Source organism: Schistosoma mansoni, chromosome 1, assembly GCF_000237925.1.
Source record: "Schistosoma mansoni strain Puerto Rico chromosome 1, complete genome".
In the NCBI taxonomy this organism is placed as follows: Eukaryota; Metazoa; Platyhelminthes; class Trematoda; order Strigeidida; family Schistosomatidae; genus Schistosoma; species Schistosoma mansoni.
In genome coordinates this window covers 35,757,612-35,785,589 of record NC_031495.1, presented here as the reverse complement: position 1 = coordinate 35,785,589, position 27,978 = coordinate 35,757,612, and the positions used below count along the sequence as shown (strand labels likewise).

Here is a 27,978-nt window from a genome sequence, read left to right as displayed (position 1 = left end):
AATGACTGGGTCTTATGGACGGTGTACTTTATCAAAACAAAAAGCCATATTCCGGAGATGATATGTCATCAGAGCATTGCAAAAGTCCATGTTTAAGTTCTCGTCCCGAAAATGGCAATTTATTGGTCCCAGTGGGACAAAAGTCGCTTGACATTCAACATATGGGTGATATTTCTTCTGAAGAGTATGAAAGGCTTGTTCTTTCCCCACCCCCTGTGCCTCTGAGTCTCGAGGCTGCTAGTGCTGCTATTTATGAAGCAGCCTGTCGTTCGCACTCTAGGACACAGTCAATTAGTGACAGCACGCGTTCCTTGAAGACAATTAAACATGAAGGATACACTGATTCACATAGTAACTGTAGTGCAAGATCTTCAGGTAAGCTTCAAATTGTTTCGACCCATTTGTCTTGTCTAGTTCAGAGATAATATTTATGTACTGAGTCGAATTATTCTAAATGTGTATATCATGATTGTATAGTATTGTTTGATAACCACACCTAAATTCCTCTAATATATTAACTCTCGCATCCCTTGTTAGCTATCCAATCAGCGTATAAAGTGAAACTGGAATAGTGTTAAATGATTAGTAATTGAGCTTAGTGCTTGGAGTCCAAAGTCATTTGAACTGTCTGAATAAATATAACTTTAATACAGATTCAGATTTGTGTAGTAAGGACAGAAGGCCTATGGTTTATGTTATTCCTTTTCTAGTATGGTTTTGTGAGTGTCTAGTCTAGGTTCTAAGAATTGATTACTCGGTGTGAAAACCTGTATACCACTAGTATTTTGTTCGTTCTTGGCTTTATTATTATCTATTTGACTATTCTTTCCAGTATTTTAACTACGACACTGGTGAGGCTGACGAGTCTGTAGTTTGATGGAAGTTTTCTTGGTCCTGTTTTATGTATTGGAGTGACGATCGCACCCAGTCCGTAGGTAACATACCTTGGTCAAGTGACATTGAATATCACAGTTAGTGGGGCTGCGGTATATTGTGCAGTTTGTCTCAGTATTTTGGGGTGTACTTCATCCGGTCCTTTCGACTTTTCCGTGTCTAAGGTGCTAAGAACCTTAAGTACATCGCCTTGATTCAAGTCCATGGTGAACAGATGGTTTATTGGCTTTTTATTTGGGTCTAGTTCTTCGTCTAGAAGAGGTTCTTGAGTGAAAACTACCATAGCCTCTGCGTTTTCCTAATCATTCTCTATCATTTCAGATCGCCTCCCTTCCTCAATCAGGTTAGGAATCCAATGCTGAGTCCTTGTTTTGTAATTTATGTACGAGAAGTCTCTTAGGCTGCTTGGTTGTAGATTGTTCCAACCACATTTTATATTTTCTCTGAGCTTCCCGGGTTTTAATTATACACATTTCTTACTAACATGTAGCGTTCCATAGTGCTTGCTGTGTCAAGGCTGATGCCAAAATTTCAACATTTGCTCATTTGTCTTAGTAAACGTCGAATATCCCGGCCTATTCAGGAATGACCGTGTTTCTTCTTTAGGACTGTCTAGGGTATATATGATTGAGTTACCCGATTGTATAACTGTCTGAAGTGTGTCCATGCCTCTTCTACTGATGCACCTGAGTCAATTATCCAGTTTTCAGCCGATGCTGCAGAGTTTATAGCCTCCATGCCTGCCTTCGATAAGTCAGGACGTACCGGCTTAACTGTTTGACAGGCCACGTCAGCCAGTATCAGGGTTCTTTCTTCAGTCGAGGCAAAAGTAACTTTTCAGAGGCGGCTTTTCTGAGTACCTTCAAATCTACCTTTTGTCCTATTCTATAAAGATTACAGAAACCAACTCCTGAAACTTTCTGGGAGTAGCTTGCTTATTAAGGACTTAGTGCGACTGAGGTCGTACTCGAATCTAGCCTATAGTTCCTTTTCAGAAGATTCTTTCAACTTATAAAAAATGGCTGACCTGTCAGGGAGGTCCGTCTTAACACACTGTAGAATTTTAATTCCTGAAATCTCTCTGCAATCCGATTTCGCGTCAAACCCAGAGGTCTCATTCTGTTTTCTTACTTTTCTTTTTCTGAGTGTGACTGTGAGCCAATCATTTGCCTTATTTTGTCTCTCGGTCACATCCTTTACACTACTTAGGCTTTGCTCCCCCAGTCTGTTTTGCATTAGTATGTGAATCTGGAACTGAAACCGTAGATTCACATATCTTAGTACTGCTTATAGTTTGTTTCTTCTCAGCGTGCTTTTTCTTTTTCCCTGTAACAATGCCTACATCTGCATGCTCGTTATCCGCTTTTCTAATGTGGTCCACCTTGATGGCCTCATTCAAATCCAAAGCTGGGCTCATAATAACGCTCTCTATTTCCTCGAGAACCGAATTCTGCTCATCTCCTGCTACCTGTTTATATGAGGGCAGTTTTCTAGCTATGTTCAGCAGCTCAGTCGTCTCAAGAGTCATCAGAAACTTTCCAGAACAGCATGCTTTGCACAATCAACGTGATGGTGACTTTTTGCACCCTTTGTGTGCAACCGGTGTGAGTCCGGTGCACACATTGTGATAAAACTTATCGCAGTTGTCACATTGCATTCCATCGTCGACCGGGAAATAGCATTCAGGTCTGCCACAACGACGTCTTACTTGCGCCATAAAATTGTTTTGTGATCTCACAGGAAGAACATAAACGAAAACTGATCCCTAAAATAAGTGCCTTTTAAGGCTTGATGGGTGATAGACTCTGAACACAAACAAAAACAGATGTTTGTATATAACTACCGAACAACAATAAAAAGACAAAAAAATCCGACTTCGATATCTACGAAAAAGACCTTAACACTTATGGATGCAAAAAATACTCAAAGATATACTCAACGAAGGAAAGTGAGTACCAGTGTCCTTAGCTTTTTTGTATTTGTACTCAAAAAGTGCAGATGATAAACCTCTCTAGAAAAAAACGGTACTCTTGGGGATTACTTTAACTGAAATAAATTCAATTAAAGCAATAACAGTAGTCTTGATGCGTAATTAAACGATCAGTACTATAAAATATACTCAGAAGAAAAATACCACATGGTTAAATAATTTGTCGAGGTTTCTGTGTGTTTCGCAAGCCGTTGTATATCATCCGTTTTAGTCCCATTGTTTTTGTTAGTCGTTATGAGATTTATTAATTTCTTTTATAAACTGTTGATCCTCAAGTTAAAATCGTAAGACGCGTAGCCATGTGAGAGCATTTCGAAGGGGAGAGCTGACTCTCTCCACACTCGGCGGTACCAGGGCATTTGCGGGCAAATATTTATCCGTAAGATGGTGTTCGAAGGTAGTCGACAGGAAACCCTGGACCTTGGTTTCGTGTTATTTGGCACTCTTCAGCAAGGTGTGCTTGTAATCTTCAGGGAAATGATGCTCCATGACGAATTCGATCCCGTGTCGCCCACCTCCACAGTCAGAGACGTAATCACTGAGCTATCCGGGCCGCACAACACTACAGTGACCAATAAGAGATATGTCGAAATAGGCTCTAACTATGATTCTGATTAATACACTGACCTCGACCGAGGAGTATGCACGTATCAGTACACCTATGACTATCAGACTTTCAAAATGAATGAAATTGTCAACACCCATTTATTTCTATCTGTGGCTAAACTACATATTGACACTGTTATAATTTGTATTTTTGCTATATAAATGACCCAGCTATTCCCATTGCTTAGTATTCTTATACGATGACACTCGACAAGATCCCAAAATCAGAACACGTTGAACAGGAATGAAATGGTATTCAAAATAATAATGATAAGTGAACAGCAATCAATAGTTTAAATAATGTTCATATATTTATAGTATATACATAAGAAGCTTATAGATTTTTCTGCAATAATATGCCCGGGCTGATCGGTTTAAAATTAACCAATCAGCGCGCAGCAACACCATCATGCATAAAACATGCTTAATCCAATCTATATCCCACTAACAGACACTAACCAACCGTAAAACAATATTTTAAATTTAGAGGACGAGAAACGTATCCTTAACACTCATAAACCAGTACTCAAGTTAGTGAGAAAACCTTCCAGTTACCCCTATACAGAACAATGTCATGCACGTAATTTAAGTCATTGTCTTATCGTAGCAGATAAAACTCTAGAAACGTTAGGCAAGGGAGGTATAGTCTCTAAACATATCTGTGCTAATATTAAGTAAAGTAGGTAATTCTGGAAATCCCCACTAGACTTAGTCAATTCAGATGACAGTTAACTGTAAACTCTTATTTGACTGATGTTAAATTTACGAGACAACAACGCGGAAAGATACTCCCGTAAAGCCTGTCGACCAATAAATTGGGTCACTGTTAACAGATAAGCATGCCTATTCTCCAAAACGTTACTTAGGAAGAATGTCTAATCAATCCATTCACGTTTATATCCCAAACGGTTAATTTACGCGAGGTTGCTGCCTTTACACTTCATTTGAGCGTCGAGTAATTATAGGAGTTAAAACCATATTAATGTATCTGACTCCTTGGTTTTTCTATAAGGGGGTTGCTGCTCCTAAGGTGGGAGTATCTATGACATTTACATCTTGGTAATAAACTCTGGAAGGTTCTTCTTTGGTGGTGGACTTCTGCTTTAAGTACTACGCAAAAAATACGTACGATCCAGAATCAAGCGACAACCATCCTTTGAACGCCTTTAACGATAACTGACATCAAAATGATCTGGTCGTGTCCATCGTTGTGTAGAAATGATAAAACAGTTGATGAAACAATAAGCATTGTGATGTGTTACACATCCGGCTACCACGTACCAACATGCATTATTGGCTAACATAAGAGTAGGTCGTTAGAAGAATGGTCGTCCCCAAAGAAAGATATAAGTTTATACGACTGTCCTCTATAACTGCGAAATATTTCTAGCTGCTACTGATCGCAACGAAACGAGACTCCTTTGTCGACTCAAGGGAGAAAACAAGGCTAGAAGCAGACTAATTTGTTCACCAAACACTTATCATATGACATCCAAACCAATTAATTACACATCATTTTAAGTGTTTGATCAGTCAATAATTTCAGATCAATCGAACTATTTGTAGTTAATCAGTAATCTAACATATGTATAGCATTTGCAAAATAAATAATATATTTCATCATTGAGTCATATATCTGTTCTATTCCTAACACCTTCCCCCTAAGGATTGAAGTTTCTTTTTGTTTTCACTTTGACTTTTGTTGTTTGACAAAAGTGTTTGGTTAGAAAATCAACGTATAAATTTGTATTCTTCTAGAGTGTGGCTTTTGAGTTCCTCGTTATGTATTATTTCTGTGGTAACATTCATAACGTGGGATTGCGCTGCGATTCTCTTCGACTGGTTTTCGATTTCATTACGACCATTTGACCAGCCGAAAACCTGCAGCCACCACTTCTGAGTATTGCTTGACGGTCGGAATCTTGATTTAATTTATTGCCTTCATCTCAGCCATATTGTATCGGTCTTCTTTGATCTGGACTATGATTGCCGAAGCCATGATATCGGTTGAGCTGAATGCCACGACCCTAACTAAAACATGCTCTTCCTTTGTATCTTCTACCTCTCTAGGGCCAATTACATCAATTGCCAACTGGAGTAGTGTTGTATCTCCCCATTCGTAGCTGTGATTTACTCATCTTCGGATTAGATTTATGGTGGCTTTGTTACTGTAGGAGGTTCTGACATTGGAGAAGCAATCTTCATGACTTTAATCTCGAATTTCACCTCACCATTGGTTGCCGTATAGACCTTTATCCCGCAAAACTCCGAAATATCTTGATTCTATACTTACAGAAAAATATTTGATTTCGAATATAGGCTGTATACTAATTCAGTCAAGTTCAAGTGTGTTCAAGTCAGCATCAGTAATATAGCATGGTTTGGCTGTAGTTTCATCCTGATATGTAACATTCCAATGTAATAATCCTTTAATATGCAATATTTCACCGGTCACGTGTAATGTAAGATGCTGTATCTAGCTGTAGCCTTGTAGGATATTCATCTATTTGTAAAGGTATATATATTCTTTTAGCTCTACCTGTAACTCTGAATTGTTGCGAGTAGACCTCTTAAATGCAATGACCCTTGGTATGTGGGGGGATTTTCCCCGTCTTTCTGTAGATCTAATTGTTCTAGGGCGCAATTTGTAACACCTATCTCTACGTCCGATTTTATTGCATTGCTAACAGCGATGTTTCTTGAAATGACCATTAGGCAAAATGTCATTTTATTACCACCAACAAATTGAAGGGAGCATTTCTTTGCTACTGGCTTGAGAACGTTGGATTGGTGTTTTTTTTTTTGACGTCATCTCATGTACTCCACTGGACTGTTCCGTTTGCGGAAGTATTGCAGTATCATATCCAAAGTTTATTAACGGCTGACATTCGTCAATTTTTATTGTTGTTAATTTTACTGAGAAAACGTGTACGGAAATGTGCATCTTTTGAGGGTTGTAAACTACAGACAAAGTTAGGACATTCAAATTGATCATCTGAGATGGGTTGTAATTTGAAGCGTTCGCATTTCCAGTTTTTTCCTTTTTGTTGATGTGAGGTATGGTAACTTAAAATGATAAACATTTTTGACATTTCATAGGTTGTCTACGACTGACAGTGTATTCCACATTACTATTAGTTGTATTGACGGCGTTGGGTTTTTAAAGTTGGTTTAGTAATATGATTTTTGACTACATATAGTGTTTTTATATATCATTGTTTTTAACTCTCATTTAAGCCCATGAGATTTCCAAGCAAGAGCCCAAAGAAGTTTTGCCTTGCCACACTGATATAAAGCCGACAAAGCCTGGGAACAAATGGCGACGTTTTCTGTGTTGTTTCCCTGATAAAGCTTGCCATCCATCCCCGTCAAAACAAAAGAACTCTTCCGTTAAAGGAACATCGTCCGCAAAGTCTCAATCTCCTATTGACGGCAAATCTAACTCCAATGAAGTAAATGATCTCTTAAATAAAAAGTCAACCAAACCGGCAAAATCTGGAAGCAAAAAACGCTCCAGAAAATCGAAGGGTTTGTCAGTTGACGACACGGTGGAATGTAAAGCTGACCAATTAGTTCCCCCGTCACCTACCGAAGAAGTACCCATACCTACTGTATCAATTTTCCAACCTGTTCTCCCCAGTACGGTGTTGAATGCTTTAGGATCAAAAGCTGATAGCTCTATCCATTCGGCTTCGGTATCAAATGGTTACAGTTTCAACGATCCTGATGTTCGTATAGAGTCAACAGTTTTGCGGTCGACTGTCGGAATCAGTGTCAACACATCTAAGTCGCACTATCCTTTTCAATTTACAGCCTTAAAACGCCACACATCTAATGATGTATACGGCACAAAACTCACTGATAACGCTGAATGTCAGAATCCTACTACACAGGTAGAAAATACTAATGGTATTGAGTCTTCACATCATGTGATCCACCAACAGTCACAGCCTTTGCATTCACCTTGGGTGGAGTGTGACCACCCTGATGGTAATCATTTTGTTTCTGACAGCTGCCCTCATGACCAGTATTCTATCAATTACGATAGAAATAGTGGACAAGGTGATGCTTCTTCCGAAAATCTTGACCCTGTAAGTTCAAATTGAGAAAAATACATCGTTTTATTTAGAGTGAAATTATGTATATAAATTTTGATTTAAACCTCCCCAATGCCCATTAGTTTGATTTTATTCTGTTGCATAATGTATTGACAATTTTTATGTGTAACTTAACACGCCACTCCGATAAATTTAAGAATATTGCTTCTGAACTCATCGAATACTTCATCAGCGTTCTTAATCTCGGTTCGAGTCATCGTTCAACGACACAAAAGTTCTCGAGCGTAGTGTTTCAACACCGTTCTCCTCAAAAAGTTGACGAAAAAGTATTATCAGCTAACATGTTTCATAACTCCTATTCTTATGGCAAATAGTGGTTCTGAAGGCAAATAGATCATTACCTATCTGCACTGATTCGCCTGCTTTTAAAGTGCTTTTATTCACAGACAGTTTTTTCATTATCCCAGACTGTCGCCATATTCTTTTGCTAAACTGGATCTTAAAGATGCCCGTCTTCAAATAAAAGTGATTCTTAAATACTAACCACTTGATATAAAAACTGCCCCATATGTCTTAACAACTAATAGATACGACTGTCTGACATTCATAGAGTTACCTATTACCTAGATCATGTAAAAGTTGTTGCCAGTTCTCAAAAATACTATTATAGCTGACTACAATCTGTACTACAAGGAATCTACCAATAGGGTTTTGGTTTTGTCCAGTGAAATTTTATTCTTTTGATCAAAAAAGTAGCTTGATAGTTGTCAGCGTAATCCGAAAAATATTCGTTTTTTACAACGTGTTCATCTCCAAAGACATTTACTTGTCAATAGCATCTTGAGCTCAGTGAAGACGGTTCAAACTTCTTGCCGTAAATGCATTGTATCCAATCTCTTTCTACTTGGTAAGGATATGTTTTTGAATTTCAGCGATTGTGAGCTCTTCATGTATAAACCGAGTTAGAAACTGGAACGCCGGTTCTAATTGGGAGACATGCTGTTCTTGTTTTTTTCGTCACTCAGTTGTTTCATGAATTCGTTTATGTTTGGAGATTCAAATGATTGAATGATGAAAAGCTATTTCCTATTGTATTCGGGTTGGATTATGGAACTCAAACAGACTAAGTCATCTTTAGCTACTAACTCTAAAGGTATCGGGTTTCGATAACGCCTTATTTAAGACTTTAGTCAAATTAATATATTAGAAGTTATGCAGAAGCGTCAAAAAAGATATATTAAAATTTAGTTGTGTTGATGAGCATTAAGCAAACGTCACCTCTTGTTTTGATAAGTGGATAGTTGAAAGAGTTCACCCTAATTTATTACATTGGTATGAATTAAGAACTGTCAATTCATGAGGATTTCATTTTTATTATTGAATTATTTTGATTGAACATTCATTTATTATCAAGACTAGCGACAAATCCCTAAATCCATCTATTTTCTTTTTCAGTTACCACCTGGAATAGATCTCTTGGGTGAAGTTGACTCAGACTGTGTGAATAAAAAGTGCTTAGTTTTGGATTTGGATGAGACATTGGTGCATAGTTCCTTTAAAGTAAGTCTTATTTCATTCAATTAATTTCCTAAATACTTTTTTCCTGATGAATTATTATCGTTGTTCATGATTCAGTTTAGTTAAGTAAATAGTTTTGGGAGTATATAAAATAGATTGCTGTCAGCGGTGGAATCTATTAGGAGTGTTCCTTCAGTTTTTATATTAATTTATCTAGAATACAAACACTAATACAAATGAATCATAAGTTTTTCACCGAACGCTTCTAGTGACCTCAGGAAAAATCTACACGGCAACCTGAACACATGAGAATAGGTGCGAAGATTGGCGATAAGGATTTATTTGACTCTCAAAATAAATCGAAATGATTTAAGAATACCTTACATTTTATGTGATTTATTTACAGTTAGAATAAAGTCAGATTTGTATAAATTGAACTGAGTTGTATTTAACAATAATAATACAATAGCATACTGTGCGAACGCATATTTACAATATTATACAATTAATCATCTATAGTCCTTCTTAAGATGTGATGAATACGTACACATTTGAAAAAAATCAATTTTATATGTCATTCGCATTTCAAATGATTAACCTATTACTCGCTATATCAATGGATACCAAAACACATGTGCCACACAAATAAGAAAATATGGCAAAAAGATAGAGAAAGGAAGGAGATTATGATCAAAATAAACAAATAAATAAGAAGTGGACGATAATAGTTTACAATAAGAGAGACAACAGTTAATAAAGTAAATCCAGGAACAGTCCTTTCTGTTGAAGTTCTCATTTTTATGGACTTCAGCACCGTCATTGGCTTCTATTCTGAGCCGTGTTTGACAACATATCGAGCCACTAAGTTGCACTGTTTCTAGGATTCCAACCAGTTAGTTATGATGGACTGACAGATGTCAGTTCTGTATAGCTTTCTTTCATACCCCGGCACCATGTCATACAGTGGCCACTTCTCCGCTTCTTGCAACCAGTCCTAGCATCGTGACGGTAATACGTACCAATATACTTTTAAAATACCTATTTTGGGCAATCAGTAGCTAATATCCTCCGGTAATGTACTTGTCATGGGATCAATGTGCCATACGAAATTTCACGTTCCTAAACCATCAACTTAATCTCAAGAAATTGAAATGACTGATCATCAGTACTTTCCATTAATTGAACTTTTAACTCACCTTATTATATACGCGAAATGGAAGTTACAAAGCAGTATAGATAGTGAGTCTCAACATTAATACAACCTATTTGCTATGTAAAGGTTTATTTACTCATCTTTAACCCGTACTGTTTGTCTGTGGCGTAGGGATATTACTGGGGTGCCCAAATTAAAGTAGTTGGTGCGGGGTTCAAACCTGCCACCTATTGGTTCTTAACCATCAAACTACCGTTGAATGACGAATCTCAATAAGATATCTAACCAAAGCACTCAGCTATGCTCAACGTATAATCTGGGACATTTGTGCATCTGTATGAGTCGCCATATCCCATTAAGTGACGTGATATTATCGAGGGAAATTCCAGAGTAATAGAGTTGATAAAAAAGAATTAATGTTAGTAGAAGAGATTACTCATAGAAGATATAATTCCAGAAAATATGGATTGGTGGAATATAAATTCCTCTTTAAATTTGTTTAGAAACTTAGGATCTAAGGGAAAATAAATAGCGAACGCAACTCAGCCATTGTGGAGGACTCTGAGCCCTTCCACCTAGTCTTCAACTACCAACATAGCTCATTCCAGAAATCAGTGAATTGATGCTATGCTTTGTTTGAACGACCCTAGCTTTCTAACCCACTCATACACCAACCATCATTGGGTCTTGAAGTGGTCGTTGGTCGGGGACACATAATCCATGTCCCAACCATCTCTGTCGATAAAGATCCACAACTTCACCAGTCGATTTACCATACTCACCTGCATTTAACACCAGAATTGTTAAATCTGTGGTTCTAGTATATACAAGCAATGGTTCAAAGGCATCTATGATCAAGTACTAGTAACCTACAAATGTCCTCTGTTCTTAAAGACCACGTTTTACAGCCATAAGGTAGAACGGAGCATACTAGTCCTTTAGTTGGTAGGCAAAACTCTTGCCTACGCCACAAGTGGAGTAGGCTAGAAAAAACCAACCGAGCTTCAATACATAGCTTGATTACTTATCGTTGGTTGACTGTACTTTATTGAGAGTAAGGGTATGGCAGTAGTTGTTGGGTGAGAGTTAGCTTAAAATTAAGACTATATAAAAGTCTTACAAATTATTTGTTTAATAAGTGTCCATTATAAGTACATATGTCAATACACAACAGACGAGCTTTCTAAGTTACATATTTCTCTTTTCTCCCCTCTTAACAACAAGGCTGCATTTTCTCTGTATACTTACCCGATAAAAGTATGTTGTTTCTGTAGTTTAAACCGTTGAGAGACATCATTCTAAGAATCTCAACTGATGAGAGATCTATCTTTGTAAGCATTACTCTAAGAAAACATTACAAATGTGAAAAGTGTACACCTATAAACCAAACTCACTTAAAAAAGGCAAATTATTTGACTTAAAAAAAAGTAGCTATTCCACTAAATGCTTAGCTGTGCCAAATTTTTGTTGTTGATTCTACTCTATTGACATTCCCTCTCTAGTTCACTACTTATTGTATAAAATGTCAGCTGTTAACCAATTAGATGTCGATGGACCTTAATATTCGGTCATTAACACCTGTTTGTTCTCGTAGGGTAATAATAACATATCGGTAAGATGCAATTACATTTGTATCATCTGTCGAAATAACTTTATGATTGTTTTACTACTGAAGGAAAAGTTTGGAATCGAATAAATCTCATGTCACTTCTGAAGCATCACAGTCAATAAAAATTAACATTCGAAAATGCATATCACTTATTGGGATCATCCAAAATATTGCGGTTCACTTTAGCGTTCTGTTTTCTTAAACAAAGCAAATTTCGACTTCACTACATAGTTGTCATCTCTACTTTCTTTAATTACTAGTCATCATGGTTCAAACTTACTAACCTACTGTCTAAAAGTTACCGCTTTACGTTCTGTTAATAAATCTGGAAAATCTTATCTCTGTGTTCATTTGTTGACTAACATTTTCCTTTTGGACCATTTTATGATTCTATTTTATTAAAAATTGTAGTAACCTAAACTAATATCATGTAAGGGTTTACTTTCTTACATTTTCTTCAAATAAATGTTATGGTCATTTTGATTTGTTTGGAAAATGATTTTAGTTCATAAAGTAAACTTTTCCGGCATAGTATTTCTTCTGTTTACCTTACTTTTTGATTTGTAATCGATCTATCTTTAGAAAGTGTGCGAGAATCTTTTTCATTGGTACTATGTAGTTAGTTTATATTTGTCACTGTTGATCAATTGTATTTAGTTGATGTTTGTTTACATTCCCCCGTATATGTACGCACTTTAATAGACGACTGTCTGTGTAGTTTCATGTTTGTGTGCGATGAAATTTAGAGCCGTGTGACTTCACTAGGATAGTATTTCGAATGTGTTTTTGAATCAAAAAGTATATCATAAAATTCAAGTTTTACGATATTAATTGCTTCTGTAACAGCCATATTTTATTCTGATATGAATTTTAACTACTGTTTGATAAACCATCTATATCGTAAGGTATCAAACCAGGTTATTAAGTATTTTTCTCAGTACAAAATGCCTGATAGTATCTGCAATCCATAACATTTGATCTCATGGTAATAATATTTGTATTCAGAAAAATTGTCAATCAAGTATATTGCTTAAAAAGAGATATCTGATCAAACCTTCGTTAGATTGAAAAGTTCATGACAATCTTCTATCTGAATCTATTGCAAATATGCGACGTCAAATAAAAAAGCATCGTTAAAGTTGCAACATTGTACAGCAATATAAAAATAGTTAACAAAAGTGTGAACTTTAAAACATATAGGGTTAGTAAGGTCACGAAATGATCTAATGGGTTTTCTACTCGAAAATCTCCAAGATTTAATGGAAAGTAATCAACAAATGTCTCTTTGCCATTTTAAATAATGTTCTAGAACATTCAATTAGTGTGAATGGCAATAATTAATTACACTTATCTGTTAGAGCCTCTACATTATGAACAACGTATCAGAAATTCGGGCGTCTATTGCCTACTTGATTATTAAAATTGGATTTTTAAGCAAACTGTACGAAAGAAACTTTTTATCTACCTGGCATATTTGCAGTGTTTGTACCAGAAAAGTGATTAAAAGTCAATCGTAAGGGGAAAGCTTTGAAACGAGTAATTTCTGGTGAATTAGATCAAAGTTATGTTCTTGTTTTCCAGACTAATTTGTTTGTATCATTAGTGTGGAGTTCCGTGAGTCCGGCGCTTTACTTATTGTTTGAGCACTTACGAAAGTTTTTATCATAAGCGTACATCGGCTGGAAGAAGAATTAACCATATGAGAATAGTTGTTTTTCTTCACACTTTCTGATTTTTCAGTGTCACACATCTTCAGATCTCTTACTAAGCTTTATAAGGGACCCGGTCATTCGTTGTAAACATATTAGTTTGAGCCTGTTTGTAGTAATCCGGTGACATTCTTTCCCAACTTTATGTAGTAATGTGAAGTATATTCATGTATGTTTACGAAGTAATATAATGACAAATTAAATGACAAATGCTTAGATGATTGGTAAAATGGATTTGTTACAAATATCAAGAAATATATTAAATGTAAAAAAGCAGTTTTTTTGGTTATGAACAAAATGTTAAGATATGCGTTCACCCTAATCAAATCCATTTCTTCAACAGTATATAGTATTGTTCATTCTAATTAGATCTAAACAAATATGAGAAATTCGTTGTCTTGGTTTAACGTCTTTCTCTTTGACTCTTAGGTCTTCTGGGTTATTAGAATAATTTGGAATTTAGAACTTTTGTCTTATATTTATATCTATTTGTGTCTACAAGATTCATATACTTCAAATATATTTTTTCATATTCCAGTATGTAGAAAATGCAGATTTTGTTGTTCCCGTTGAAATCAATGGCACTGTTCAACAAGTTAGTTAAATTATACTTTTGAGATATGTGATAATTAATTTGACTTAGTTTATCTTCATTCACACCTAATTTATCCATATTTATTGCATAAAAACCCCTTTGCCTGTCATCTGACAAATAACAGGCGGAGATTTTTTTAGATGTTATCGTTTACTAAAGTTGTACAATAGCACTTATAATAATTTCAGATATTGTAGTCTACTGTTTCTGACTATCCTTTGACTATTACGTAACTTGATTTTGATACTTGAAATTTTCGGTGACCTTTGAGGACGTTGTTAATGACCCAACACCCTCCTATTTTATAGACCCTTATGTATAAAATACGATCACACGGCCTCAGTAAATGACATTGCTAGAGAGTAGACCTCCTTTGCTGAACTAAAGTTATTACTTAGATAGATTCATTCTGTAGGGTTTATCTCTGCGAATTTGTCTTACGACGTGATTGCTTGGTATGAAGTCGAAAATATTTCATATTGTGAAGTGTCACATGGTTACTTGTGAATTATTTTACAACTACCAGGTTTAATAACTAAATGTTAATCGTTCAGGTTATGGATCTGTAATAGATTGCTAGCTGACTGCTGAGCATAAATGATCTGTTTTTATAATACTTCCTATCATGTCTCATCTCATATCTTTATGGATATTCCCAATCAATTAATTAAGCAGAAACAATTAGAAATAAAGCATAAATCCTCAATAGGAGTATGGTAATCTTCATGATAGGGTCTTGGGTAAGAGGTTACTTATCAAGAAATAAATGTTTTGCATAGCAGCTCTCGTTTGTTTCACAGTATTACTTAGAGTGAGATGAAATAATTCGTAATTTGCTGGTATATGTTGAATGCGTGGTGAATAATGTAATGATCAGATGCAAAGCTAATTCTTCCTTTCGGTTCTACCATTCCAGACAGGTCGGTTAGATATCGGTTGGAAAATAAACAGCAAGTACATTGTTTGAGCTAGGCTCTATTGTCGACTGGATTGTCATATGGTAATAGATAGGCAAGATGTTGTTTTCCTAAAGACAGAAGGAGTGACTGAGAAAGTTGGTTCTAAAAATATGGTGTGGTTTGTAGAGTATAAACTAGCAATACGAAAATAACCGACCTTCTGCAACTGTCCTGTCGTCGACAGTACCTTAAATACTAAACCAGTTGCTTTTCCGAGCCCTTCGGGAATACCTTTTTCCACAATTTGGGCAACGGGGAAGCGTTTGCCGTTGGCTTTCACTAAGAACACTAATCAATACTGCTCATAACCAAGCTCTTCCCTCAATTTATACTTTTTTCTTACTAATCCTACACTAGTTTCATTTGTCTTATCATTTGCAACTCTGTGTTTGCAACATGGTAACCTTGATCTGAAACCTTACCCCGAAAAATGCGTATCATCCTGAATGTATGTACTGCGTCCCAAACCCGCCTTCAGGACTGAAATCTGATTTATTTGACCTTACTAAAACTAGTGTATTTGGCTCAGTCAGTCATCTACAACGCATCGGTCCAAGTTACCATACCTCATTAGCACAACAGAATGAACACCACCGCTGTGTATTTGGCTACCATAAGTCGGTTTTCGCATGTCTAGAGACCCGTTAGGGGCTTGTCGTTTTCTTGCCAATTTAAGTATGGTACCGAGTTCTAAAGCAGAGTAGTAATTCATGAACAGAATCTCAGCTGACAGATACATTTTGTTCTATTGAATGGGAATGTAAGTTCTCGAAAGACAGATACACACGTAACCTCTTAATCTCTACCTACATTCTTGCTGACTTCAGCTAGGGTGAAGTAAAAGATTATTTCGACCGGAACCTTTCTAACCTTCAAATGTAGTGATTGTGACAGGCAATTTCATCTCATAAGAAGGTAGGCTAAGTCAAGCTAAAAGACACTGAAGGGAACTTCAGCGCTCTTGTCCACCAAACAGATTAACGTAATACTTTGTTGCAGTTATCTTTAAACAACCGTTTATTATCAGTAAGTGTCAGCCATAAGCGTACATTGAGAGACGTTATTTTACCTGGTGATTCGCAATATCGATGCAATGCTGAGTACGGTTAAATAATATCTCTGTTAGTCACTTTTGAGGACTTCAGCAGATTTTTGAAGCTGTGAGTGTTTCAACATATTATCTTCTCATTCCCTGTTGCCATTATAATAACGTACAACTCAAATTAAATCGATTTTTCGGAATACTTATTTGCTTGTAATTTTTAGACCCACCTCCAATGTCATCCTAATTTCATCGGTACAATCATTAAACAGTGTTAATATAAACGGCCTTGTTATGCTATTCAGTGATCATTAACAAACCCTACTTATTTTCTAGTCCATGGTGGTGGTTGAATCTGAATTTAATTGCCTTTTCACTGTTCTTAGTTTCTGTGGTTGTTTTTAGTGTGTGGGTTTCAATAACATGCTCTTTGTCATCAGTGGTTATGTTTAGGGCTGTTCTTGAGATCTGACACTAAATTTGAATTTTGTAGTCATTTTTTGCTTCAGCTAAATAAAACCTCTACTCAGTTTACTATTTAGTGGTAGTGATGATGAAGTAATGATAGTTTATTCAAATATGTGAAACATATTCATCAATGAATCGTTTTATTTTCACTTCAGTCATTCACTTAAATTAATAATTTTAAAGGCCTTCATTGTTAGTTACTCTTGAATTCTCGTTTGCTACCATTGTCTACCTACAATCATAAATTTTCTATTTAAAGTTGTTCACTCGACTTCCGTGTTTATGGAACACAGCGTGACGTGTACCTATTGATTTTAAACGATGTCCAAATCGATCATTTGATTTTTTCACAAAACCAGCATTCGTTTCAATAGTGTGTCTGTTTAAATTTCTCTGTGCTAAATTTGCTCACGTGATTATGAGTGAATTTTTGCTCTGGTTTATGTATGTGCTTTTTGTTAAATCAATATATGAGACTGGCACAGTTACACATGCAATCAAGCGTTCTTTTCTGTTTGTAATTTTCTATTCTTACTATGTGTATCAACCAACTTATGGGACGTAGCCTAGACCACACAATTTGACAAACTACGAGTTGGTGTGCCTCAAACTACTCATTATTTGTTTTCTTGATAATTTGATTTTCGTTGATAAAAGTGAATGGAATCTAGGTTGTAAAGCGCATGTTATTCTTCTTATTTTCACGTTTAGTCACACCGGTTTCGTTAAATCTATTATTTTAGACAGGAATTTTACTAATCATTGATAGGTTTCCATATATTCAGTTTTAGAATTCTAGCTTAATTGTTTAATATACTGTAGCTTTCCTTGACTTGTGTGAAGAATTTTTTTTATCAGCTTTATCCTTTTGGTCCATATCATTCTAACTTAGATAATACATCACATGGTTTAAGCCGAATAAGTTAGAGGACACCTATTTACACGTATGTTCTATGTGATTAGATGAATAGTGTACGAGAATACTAAAGGTGATCAGTTCAAACCATATCATCCTATCAGTTAGCCATCGATTGTTGATTTAAGTTGGATACAGAGCTGTAATTGTGTATTTAATATCTGTAACGCAGCTTAAATCAATTTTTGGTAACTTATGTTGATTCCAGTTTCCATGACATCTTTGTAGGTGTAGGTGCAAGCTACTTGGTTGGAGTCTACTCGATTATCGTGACCAATCATTGGAGATATTAAGTGACATGACTTACATATATTCACTCCTTGTACTGCCTTGGATCCTAAGTTTCAGGATAATATTTACTTGTTATTCCTCAAATTCATTCAATCATCTCGAATCGTAGTGTGTATACGTAGTTTTTTTACTTTCGCTGATACTACTGCTTCTACTACTCTGGCATTCATTCTGGTAACCTTATTTCATTGTGCTGGTGTTGTGTGGCAAATTCAGAAAAATGTATATGTGTCCCAGGTTCTACGTTGGTGAGGGAAATAAATTGGATAAGTCAAGTAATACTGTCTCTAGTTTAGGCTTCAATTCTCGTTTTATTCATGAAATTTCTTCCGTATCATTATTTATCACCCATTATTTGTGTCGAGCACTTTGTATGTTAATATTTCTTACTTTGATTTAATAACCGTTCCATCGAATTGCTTTTAATTCACCTCAGATTCTAAAGAATTCACTGGATCTTTCAAACATTTACAAATTACTAGTATTTCGATTATATCAAGAAAGAAAACGTATTAATTTTTGTTTAATCTTGTCAAATAGTGTTATTTAATTGTCGTCATTCTTTTTAGGTGTATGTCCGAAAAAGACCGTATCTTGATAAGTTTCTTAAAGCTATCGGGCCACTTTTTGAGTGTGTTATGTTCACAGCAAGTCTTCGCAAGGTTAGTTTTAGAGATAAATAATCGGAGTATGTTTAATAAATTAACTATGCTGACCACTGTACACTATTTTTTCTTGATATATATATATATATATATATATATATATATATATACTAGAAATAATAAAATATTTCGTTTTATTTTTGGAAAGGTTTTTGTTTAATTTTCTCCACTTCCCTTTTTATTTCTACGTAATTTATGTCCTTCATCAAAGCTTCATTTTCCGATTGTTACAAAATAAAACATTGACCACTTTAGCTTCATTTATCTTTCACGTAAAGTTGAACATCCTATATGACCTAAAAATCTTGGCACTTGGAATCTCCTCTGGTTTCTGCAGAATAATCAGAGGATTGGATCAACTTTTGATAGTGATCATTCTTATAGCACAATATAGGTTATATCAGTGGTACATTTTGTTATAATCTATTATTACGACCCGTTTACTCTTATTGCTTAGTATTATTCGGATACTACCTCACTCGATATGTCCCTATATCAGAGTACGGTTGGACAGGGAAGTAGTTATATTTCAGACAAGCAAGGTTGAAGAGGAGTAAAAATCACAATAAGAAAAACGTTAGTATACTTATGATTTTACACAAAAGAATTCTCCAAATATCCACTAGCGCTGATTAGCTAATAAATGGCCAGTCAGTGTGCTCCAGCACAATCCTGAACAGAACATGTAGGACATAATAAATGTAAACACTATAACAACAGGAGTGTTGTTTGTCTCCAGTCCCTTCCCAGCAACAATTAACCTTTAAATGGTGTGTGTAACTTGCAAAGACTTCAGGACAGCAAGCTTTTTATTCAGTCTGGAGTTACGCGTTTAAATCTATATACTGTGAAAATATTTCATACATTCTGTGTTACCAAACTTATATTTGGTACTCTTTAGTATTTTATGTGTATGTCAAAACCCTATTCACTTTCTATTTGCTTGCAGCTTCTCTTGTCTTTTTTGTTGTTGTTGTTGTAAATAACACTTTTCAAGCATAGAGAAATCATTAGAGACTGTAATAATGGAATGTAGTTACTATTAAAGGTACTCTAAGTACAATATATAAATAACTCTCGAATGAAAATTGCATATACGAAATATTTAAATCAATTGCTCACAGATTAATCTTTTAGTCTATGACCCATTTTTAGTCACAAATATCTTGTTGTACTCTTCGATTTCGATTATTTGTTTGTTATCCGACAAATGACTTGTCGTTGTATGTTGATTGAATGTGTTTTGTATAAATAGTACTTCATTTATTTGATTGTGCTATACTTAGTTTAACAATGGTTTAATCCTCTTATTTTGGTTCTTGCAGTTAGATTTCGAACTTCAGTTCTCTAAAGTGAACATTTTACCGTTATGTAGTCTCCAAATGCCCTGGTACGGCCGAGAATGGGGAGAGTTCGCTCTCTCCCTCGAAGTGCTCTCACATGGCCACGCGTATATAGCCTCTGACAGGGAAGTCCTCACTGCCTTCTCGTCCCGGGGAAAAGCGAATGTCCGGCGCTTTAACCGGCTTGGTGGACGCGGCGAGTCCACCTAGGGGAGTTGGGAAACCCTGATTCCAAACCAATGGTGCACATGGGCTCCAGTATTCTGAGGGAACAAATGGCAAATGAATCAATCGTTGGTCACTGGCTACCATGGGACTGCATCCTCTCACGATGCTCCACTGTCTTGTGGATCAGACTTTTAGGTCGAAGGCTCCGGGTGTGACCCCCTAAGATAACCACCTGCTTCAGTTTGGGCAACCTGGTCAGTATAACAGCCCTCACACAAATCAAATGAGATTTGTTTGGCGCATATATATCTGGTGCCCCTTTGTACTAATATTTATGTGTTTAAATAAATAAATACGTAGTCATTAAATCAGCACTGATTCTAGACTTCTATTAAACTATCTATTACATCACAATAAGTAAAGTATCATCAAAGTGCCATAGAAGTTCAACTTCTTACCTATAAACTTTAAGTTTTGTCTTTTTTATCTGATGCATGTATTTGCTGCTTACGTATTTGCCGATCATTAGTTTGTGACCTGATTCAAATCTATCTCTTTCATGTTTTTACACAATTTAACACCTTTTTTTCCAAGGGTTTTACTGTACTAAATGGACCAGTAACTTCAGTGATTTATAAGTAGTATATGTGATTACATATGTGGATAATCACATTTTTTGGCTTAAGTGTTTTGTATTTTGTATGGTTGTCTTCTTAAATTTCTCTTGTTTATTTGTACATTGTTTTTTAAGGATTTGTTTTGTGTATATATACGTTATCATTTATTCTTTTTTGTATATAATATTTGTACCTTTCGCAAAATGTCAATCATTACTTCCATAGTATACTTCAAGAGCAATAAAAGTCGGTTATCGTGTATATATATACCATGAATTGCTCATTTTTATTACTTACAGTTACGTATGAACTAAAAATTTTCTCACTCTTCTATTTTAGTATGCTGATCCTGTTTGCGATTATATTGATGCTTCGTCGTATTTTCGTCATCGTTTATTTCGCGAGGCATGTGTTGATCATCAGTGCAATTTAATCAAGGATTTGAGTCGTCTGGGAAGAGACGTGGAACAGATATGCATCGTTGACAATTCTCCCATATCATTTTTATTTCAACCAAGTAATGCAGTAAGTGTCATTTGACTGTTAACCTTCAATTACTAGCAAACTTACTTTTTTAAAGGGCTTTTTCCATCTAATCTATACTCTTGGTAAATATTGAATTAGTTTGTGTCATTATACATTACTGATATATGGTTTTATTTAGTTGCCACTTTACTCATCTACTCCTATTAGCCACTCAACTCAACTGTTAATCGCCATTGGGTTATGAGTTGAAAAAACGTCTTTTTTCATTCTACATAAGTTTTTACTGTCAGTAGTTGTCACACAATAGCTGAGATATTTTCTTCGTACTTATACCTGTAGATGTCAAAGTTACCTGTTCATTATTTTACGATCGCGTTAGTAGTTCTATATTTTGCAAGTTCTTTGGTTGTTATATATACATATGTCGCAAAGTTTGTTCTATTCTAAAGACTTATTTGAACATTATTTCAAGTCAGTTTACATAATAACTTATTCAGGTTAGTTGATTCAAGGAACGTCCGTCTCAGCTGTCCTCGTTTCTGATTTTTACCCCCCAAAAACAGTTGTTTGTATAGATCGATCTTTTGCTAAATGATTCATCGATCAAGAATGTTAAAGGTTTGTTTGATGATAGGATGCGTTGAACGTAGAATTTTAGGTAGAAATGTCAAATCAATTTATCAAACTCTAAAGTCTGAGTAAGACGACTGAGACATGTGTTAACCATGAATTCATCGAAAATAGAGCTTTTTGCTGAACCAGTTTTTCTTTTTTTATGTCTCCATAGGTATGTTTTGATTATTGCAAATTTTATTTTGTTAAATATGTGATACGTTTTGCTATCAATCGTAAAAAAATTAACATGAGATATACTAGCTATCCCTTGAAATTTCAAAAGAATGTAATCTAGTAACTATGATAGATTCGTGAACTAGATTAAACAGTATGCATTGTGTATGGGGAATGTTACGTCCAGACGTTCTTCAATGAAGTTAATCTACTTCTAAAAATGATGATATAGTAGTGTTACATTTATTAGTGTGTATTCATCATTGTTTTTTATATCATTTCATCTTTCAGCTTCAAATCGTTTCATGGTTCGGTGATTTAGCTGACCAAGCTTTATGTGAACTGATACCTTATCTCACCGGTTTAGCTAGTGCGCGCACAGTTGTTGATTATCTGAGAGAGTTCAGGCCGCCACAAAATGCAGCTGTTGCGCAACCAGCCACTCCTACATGGTTGTTACTATTTAATCATAGTCTTCCTGGTGACATGAACACTTTAGAAGATAGTGAAGGTGGAGAACTTGAAGATGACGATATTGCTGTGAATTATCACGATGAAGATGCTGTTCTGTCACCTCATTATTCTTTAAATCATAATCGTTTTTAATAACCAGTTGTAACATCTGGCTACTTACACACTGATTTCAATTCTAAGGATTGGATTGAAAATTGTCAACGGGGTGTTTACAACTAAACATACAACAGTACACATCTTCAAGAATTTTTCTTTGTTCCAAATGCTCACAATTTAATACACATTAAAGTTTCTAATGCATATGCATTCCGTCATTTGAATGTGCATTATGAAAAAAGGCTCATGCCATTTTTACGTCTATTTTTTTACGGCTGTGCAAAAATGTAGCTTTAATTACATATATCTGAAAACTCGTTAAACTTCACTAAAATTACTCTGTTAATCATCTCTATCTTCACTGTGAGTATTTTTTACTTTGATTACTTTGTTTTAAAGTATGATATCACACTCACTCACTGCCTTGTAAAGACTTTCTGCAGAAATTCTCATCAGTTGTTTACCATACAAACATCTTCTGTCTTGTTTTTATTACCAGATTACTAATAATGCTATGCAATTATACGGAGTTTAATAGATAACCTTTGGAATATATATATATATATATATATATATATATATATATATATATAATCAGTTCTATAGTCGGAATGTGAGTGTTTTCACTGCTCTTCCAATTAGTTTCGTTAATTGCTGTAGATTTATGTCAAGTCCGTTCGGTTTGATTATGAGGCTTTACTCCTGGCAATGTACCATGCAATTGATTCTCTCATAACATGTTTTCATTTTTTTTCTAAAAGTTTGGAAGAATATAATTTTTTCGCGGAACTCAGGTCCAATGTTTTTTGGTTGTATAAAAATGTTTTCATTCGAACTGTTTCTTAGTTTTTCTCCTTAGTATCCTCTCTCACTGAATTATTTACTTCCTCACTTTTCATATTCACTCTCTATATCCACTCCAATCCTCATCCTTACTTTTATTCTCTGCCGTAAATTCTACAGTTTTCATCACTTGACTTATTGCTCAATGTATACATCTATAATCAGTGTCTTCCTTTATTTTACTCCATTATTATAATCCGATTGTTTTTTAATGCTCCCTCTTTCTCCTCCATTTACACATTTCACCGAAGCGCCTTAAGTTCTTGCATAAATACTCTATATTCTATTGAATCTTTATAATATACTAACCTATTATTTAAATAGGTTATCTGTAGAGTAAGCCCGCTTCGTCCATACCCAGGTTTGGTTATTCCTAACATCAAATAATTTATTACCCATTCTTTTTTACATCGCATAAGAATATATACATATATAGTCTGTGTTCTGTCTTCATTCTTTTTATTATTTAAAATATGTGAGCGTTTACTCCGATCGATTCATCATAGTCTTTCAATATCGGACCTAAGTTTCCGATTGCAACTTGATTTCTCAGAACATTTTAGAACAGTCAGCGATTTCTGTACTCAGAAGTCGTCATTGAATGATTGTCCTGGTTTTTCTTCTATCTACGATTGTTACCTTTACCACTATTTGGCTAAACCAATCGTCCGTTCTATCTGTTCTTAACCTACAAGTTTAAAATATGTATTTGTGTGTTCGTATATAAAATGATATGAGTTTATATACCTCAGTGTACTAGATTTGCTCAATATTTGTTCTGTATGGAACTTAGTGTTGGATGGAATTTGAATTGTGTAGTGTTTCTGGTTTTTACTAGGTCATCTATAAATATTCATCTATGTGTTATTGTTGTCGTCTTTATTTTCCTGTTAATTAATGAATTAGGCAAATATTTTCCATTTCATAAAATTATTACTTTAAAACCAGCATGTCTTTTTCTCCCTCAATATCTTATTTGTTTTTATTAGATAATAACTTTAAATATAAAAGTAAAAATATCAGTGTTTTTTTATGAAGAAAGCAAGTGTTCGTTAATTTTAAAATTCAAGATTACTTCTAGGAAATAAAGGGCTATGTGCTATCCCAATTCTATACGATATTATTTAGACTTAAACTTATTATCGTTACTCGTTACGTCCGGTTCACAAATAAGTGTGTATTAGGTCAAATTATTTATATTATTTCTTTTAAGTAGTCTGCAGATTCCCTACATGAATCATGGTGTAACTAGCCCATTAACACTGGTCTAAAGTTGTACAGTTGTTTGTCAGATGATGCTGTGCTCGGGTTGTTAGGTTACAATCCGGATATAATAAATGTGTTTAATTGAAGACAATGTAGTTGGAACGTGTATTCCATCCTTAATCAGAAGACAGTTATTGTGTTTAAATACACACAAAACCTTTTCAAAATAAAGGAACGAAATAACATACCGGGAAAATTTGTTAGCAGAGGTAGAAAGACGAAGGCGCATATGGTAAATTCTAGTGAGGAAATGTTTAATTGAAGTGGTACAGAATAAATTACAAAGTGCTACCCCCTCAGGGTATTTCAGGATATCCGACTTTATTATTATAGTCTTTCCAAATAAGTAGGATGTCGGATTAAGCAGACATCACTCCTTTTTACAGGAGTTACTTGTGTAGCAAACTTAATAGTATCAGTGAGTTTATTCACTAACTAAATCAGTAACAAGCTTTCTATATTGTATTAATTAAATCGTTTAGTCAAAAGTTCCTATTAATTTAAAGTGTAAGAAACTGAAGTTTTGTGATAATCAGCATGCGGGAAATTCACTCAAATATGACCGCGACTGAAGATCGGATAATGAATTATTTGAACTCACTGGATTATTCACTTAGGTAGTTGTATTCAACTTGATTAGGCAGTTGTTGGATACATGCTGAAATAGATATCTTGTAATTCGTGTCAAATTGTTTGTTTGGTACTCTTGAGATAAGATATTAACTGACAAATGTAAATCAGTTAACATTATTTGGAAATGTGGTTAGAAACGATTGACCGAAAGATCTTGACATGTATTTCATACTAGTTGGCTCTAATAAACTAAAGTCTTATTTCAATTTAATAAGTATTTAGCAAAAAGAAATTGTTACTCTTAATTATTATTCCTAAATGAGATCCAACCTGGTTAAATCTACGGTTGTTTACGGAATGTCTAACCATATCTCGTAATTCGCAATAAAACATTTACTAAGAACCGTTATATTCAACCTGCTTATTATCAATAAAAATATTTTCAAAGAAAATGACTATTTCTTGGTTAGGAAAAAAACTATATTCCCACTAGTAACGCTAATGAGAAATGTCTTGAGATTGTTTTGATAAATTTCTAATGTTAGCTCGTTGGATATAATAGCTATTATCTTAATCAATTTTTCGTTACTGAAGCTGTCTTACAGATACCAACAATCATTTATTTTCATGAGTCTAGGTAATGATATTTTGGAAGCTCTGTACTACAACGGGACGTTCAGTAATAAACTCAAGACCTGGCACTAATGTCCATCAGTTCAAATTGCTACACCGTACCAGCACAAAAAGATGAATAACACAGGAGTCAGAATAACATTATAATTAATGGAATAAAACAAAGCACGAGCAACATAACACGAAAACTAGGAACACTGGAACTCAAAATCGTAGAAAAGACGCAAAGTTGGTCTATCTGTGCTACTGCAAGCGGTTTTAAACCATGCCATCAAAGGTCTCCGTCTATTGACCTAAAGAGTTTAAGATGAGACATTTTTGATGAACAGACTTGAAATGAATGATTCGATAGAACTGGTAACGTATTGAAGGAATTAATCTTCGAATTGCAACAGACTAGATTTTAGTACCATTAGTCAGATAACAGAATATTCCAATTTAAAATGACCACTGTATAATGTATAATAATTGAGAGAACACAAAGATGATATACGAAGTTTCGCTTATATCAATATACCTAATAAACAGTATTGCAATTTCAAAAGCTTCCAAACACATTTTGTGTTCTATAACATACGACAGTAGAATGGTCCCGTAAAGTCAAGCAAACTCGTTGCATTACATGTTACAATTCCCGAGCTTTCCTACTAAATTTTAGAACAGCAATTCACTCATTGTGTTACCACAGTACGAATAAAATGTGTACACAATATGACTGTTCTTAAACGGCACAAATTTGAAATATGGATTTCGGAAGTAAGCATATAACATGCATCAGATATGCTATTGGAAAGTGTGAAGTTGAACAAGTATTAAAGGTTCTCGGTAATTCCTATTAACAGTCTTTATTCCTTCTAGCATAGAATTTGTTCACTCACAATCTATTGATAGGAAGTTGGGTAAAGCTTCGTCTTAAAAATCACAATAATTTCTCCAAGTCCCGATAAGTTCGGTAATTATTGATTAGTTTCTTAAGTTGAAAGTGTATCATGCAGTCGCACTAAGACTTTATTATACTGTCTCAGTTGTAACTTTCCTCTTTAAACTTGTAAATTATTGAAATATAATTTATCGAATAGTTGACAATCATTTATATTTCAACAGTATGAGTCCATTTTAAATAATACATAGTTAATTTGGATTTACTTGAAAAATTCAAGTAATCTTTGTCGAAATTTCATCCCTATATTACTTAAGACAAAGATATATGAATGAAGAGTCTTGTTTTTAGTAAAATCTCTAGGTCCTACTGTCATACATCTAAATTAATAATGCAAAAGAATAATCAAATTCAAGGCAACTATATCTTCTAAGATCATCGAATTTGAGCTAAGAAGCTTTTGTAAGTAAAATAAAGTTTATATTAAATTGACCAGCTATTCTTTTAGATATTTAATTAGGATTTATAACTGTAGAACTTGATAAGAATGTATATGAAAAGAGTGTTCTTTTTTCGCTTATCTGAGTTTTAATATGATGGAAACTTCCAAAGATTTAAGATCGATATTTACAAATCCATGAAACTCACCTTATCAATATACTTTTAATTTTATTAATTATCTTGACCTAAATAAGCACGTGATTAATTATATGCAATATTACTTTCATAAAGGCAGATACAATGACTTGTCGACCTGGAAGTTGAATTATGAAGTCGATTTTCATTTCACTGATAGGTTTTTTATCATATCCATTTGGTTTGTATGTATAAAGCGAGAGAGAGAGAATAATGAGAATATTGATTGTCACTATATAGACTATATGAAAAAAAGTTTTCACAATATATATTCTCCAATCACACTTATGGTTTTTAGGCTAACTAAATAACCGAGTTTGGTGTTCATCACAAGTATAAATGGTTTTAAGCTGTTAAGAAGTTTGTAGAACATTAAATAAGAAACATTTCGCTCAATATTTATTGGCTTGTTGATTGAAGACAGCTAATTCCTAATACAATAGCACGCCATAAATATCATTTCTGGATTGAAATTGACTTTCATAGTTGAAATCATGAGTCAATTGAAGCTAGACCACCATGGAAAACCTGGAAACACTGGACAGCTGTTTCGTTCTATTATGGGACTCCTCAGCAGTGCTCATCCACGACACCGCACTCGCGAGATTCGAACCCAGGACCTACCAATCTCGCGCCAGAGCACTTGACCGATAGACCACTGAGCAGGCACCCAATGGTGTTAATGTCTAACTCAACCAATC

The 27,978-nt window shown here is 34.7% G+C and overlaps 1 protein-coding gene across 1 annotated transcript; it reads left to right on the top strand.

The window, feature by feature from the left end:
- Positions 1–14: 14 nt before the first annotated feature.
- Smp_154650 (putative nuclear lim interactor-interacting factor (nli-interacting factor) (nli-if)) lies at positions 15–22,482 on the top strand (the record flags this gene model as incomplete). Its single annotated transcript, XM_018794235.1, has 7 exons — positions 15–375; positions 6,728–7,581; positions 9,004–9,108; positions 14,076–14,132; positions 18,378–18,470; positions 20,941–21,126; positions 22,168–22,482. 7 exons carry the CDS (start codon positions 15–17, stop codon positions 22,480–22,482), a joined length of 1,971 nt encoding a protein of 656 aa, XP_018648668.1.
- Between the last annotated feature and the right edge of the window lie 5,496 nt (positions 22,483–27,978).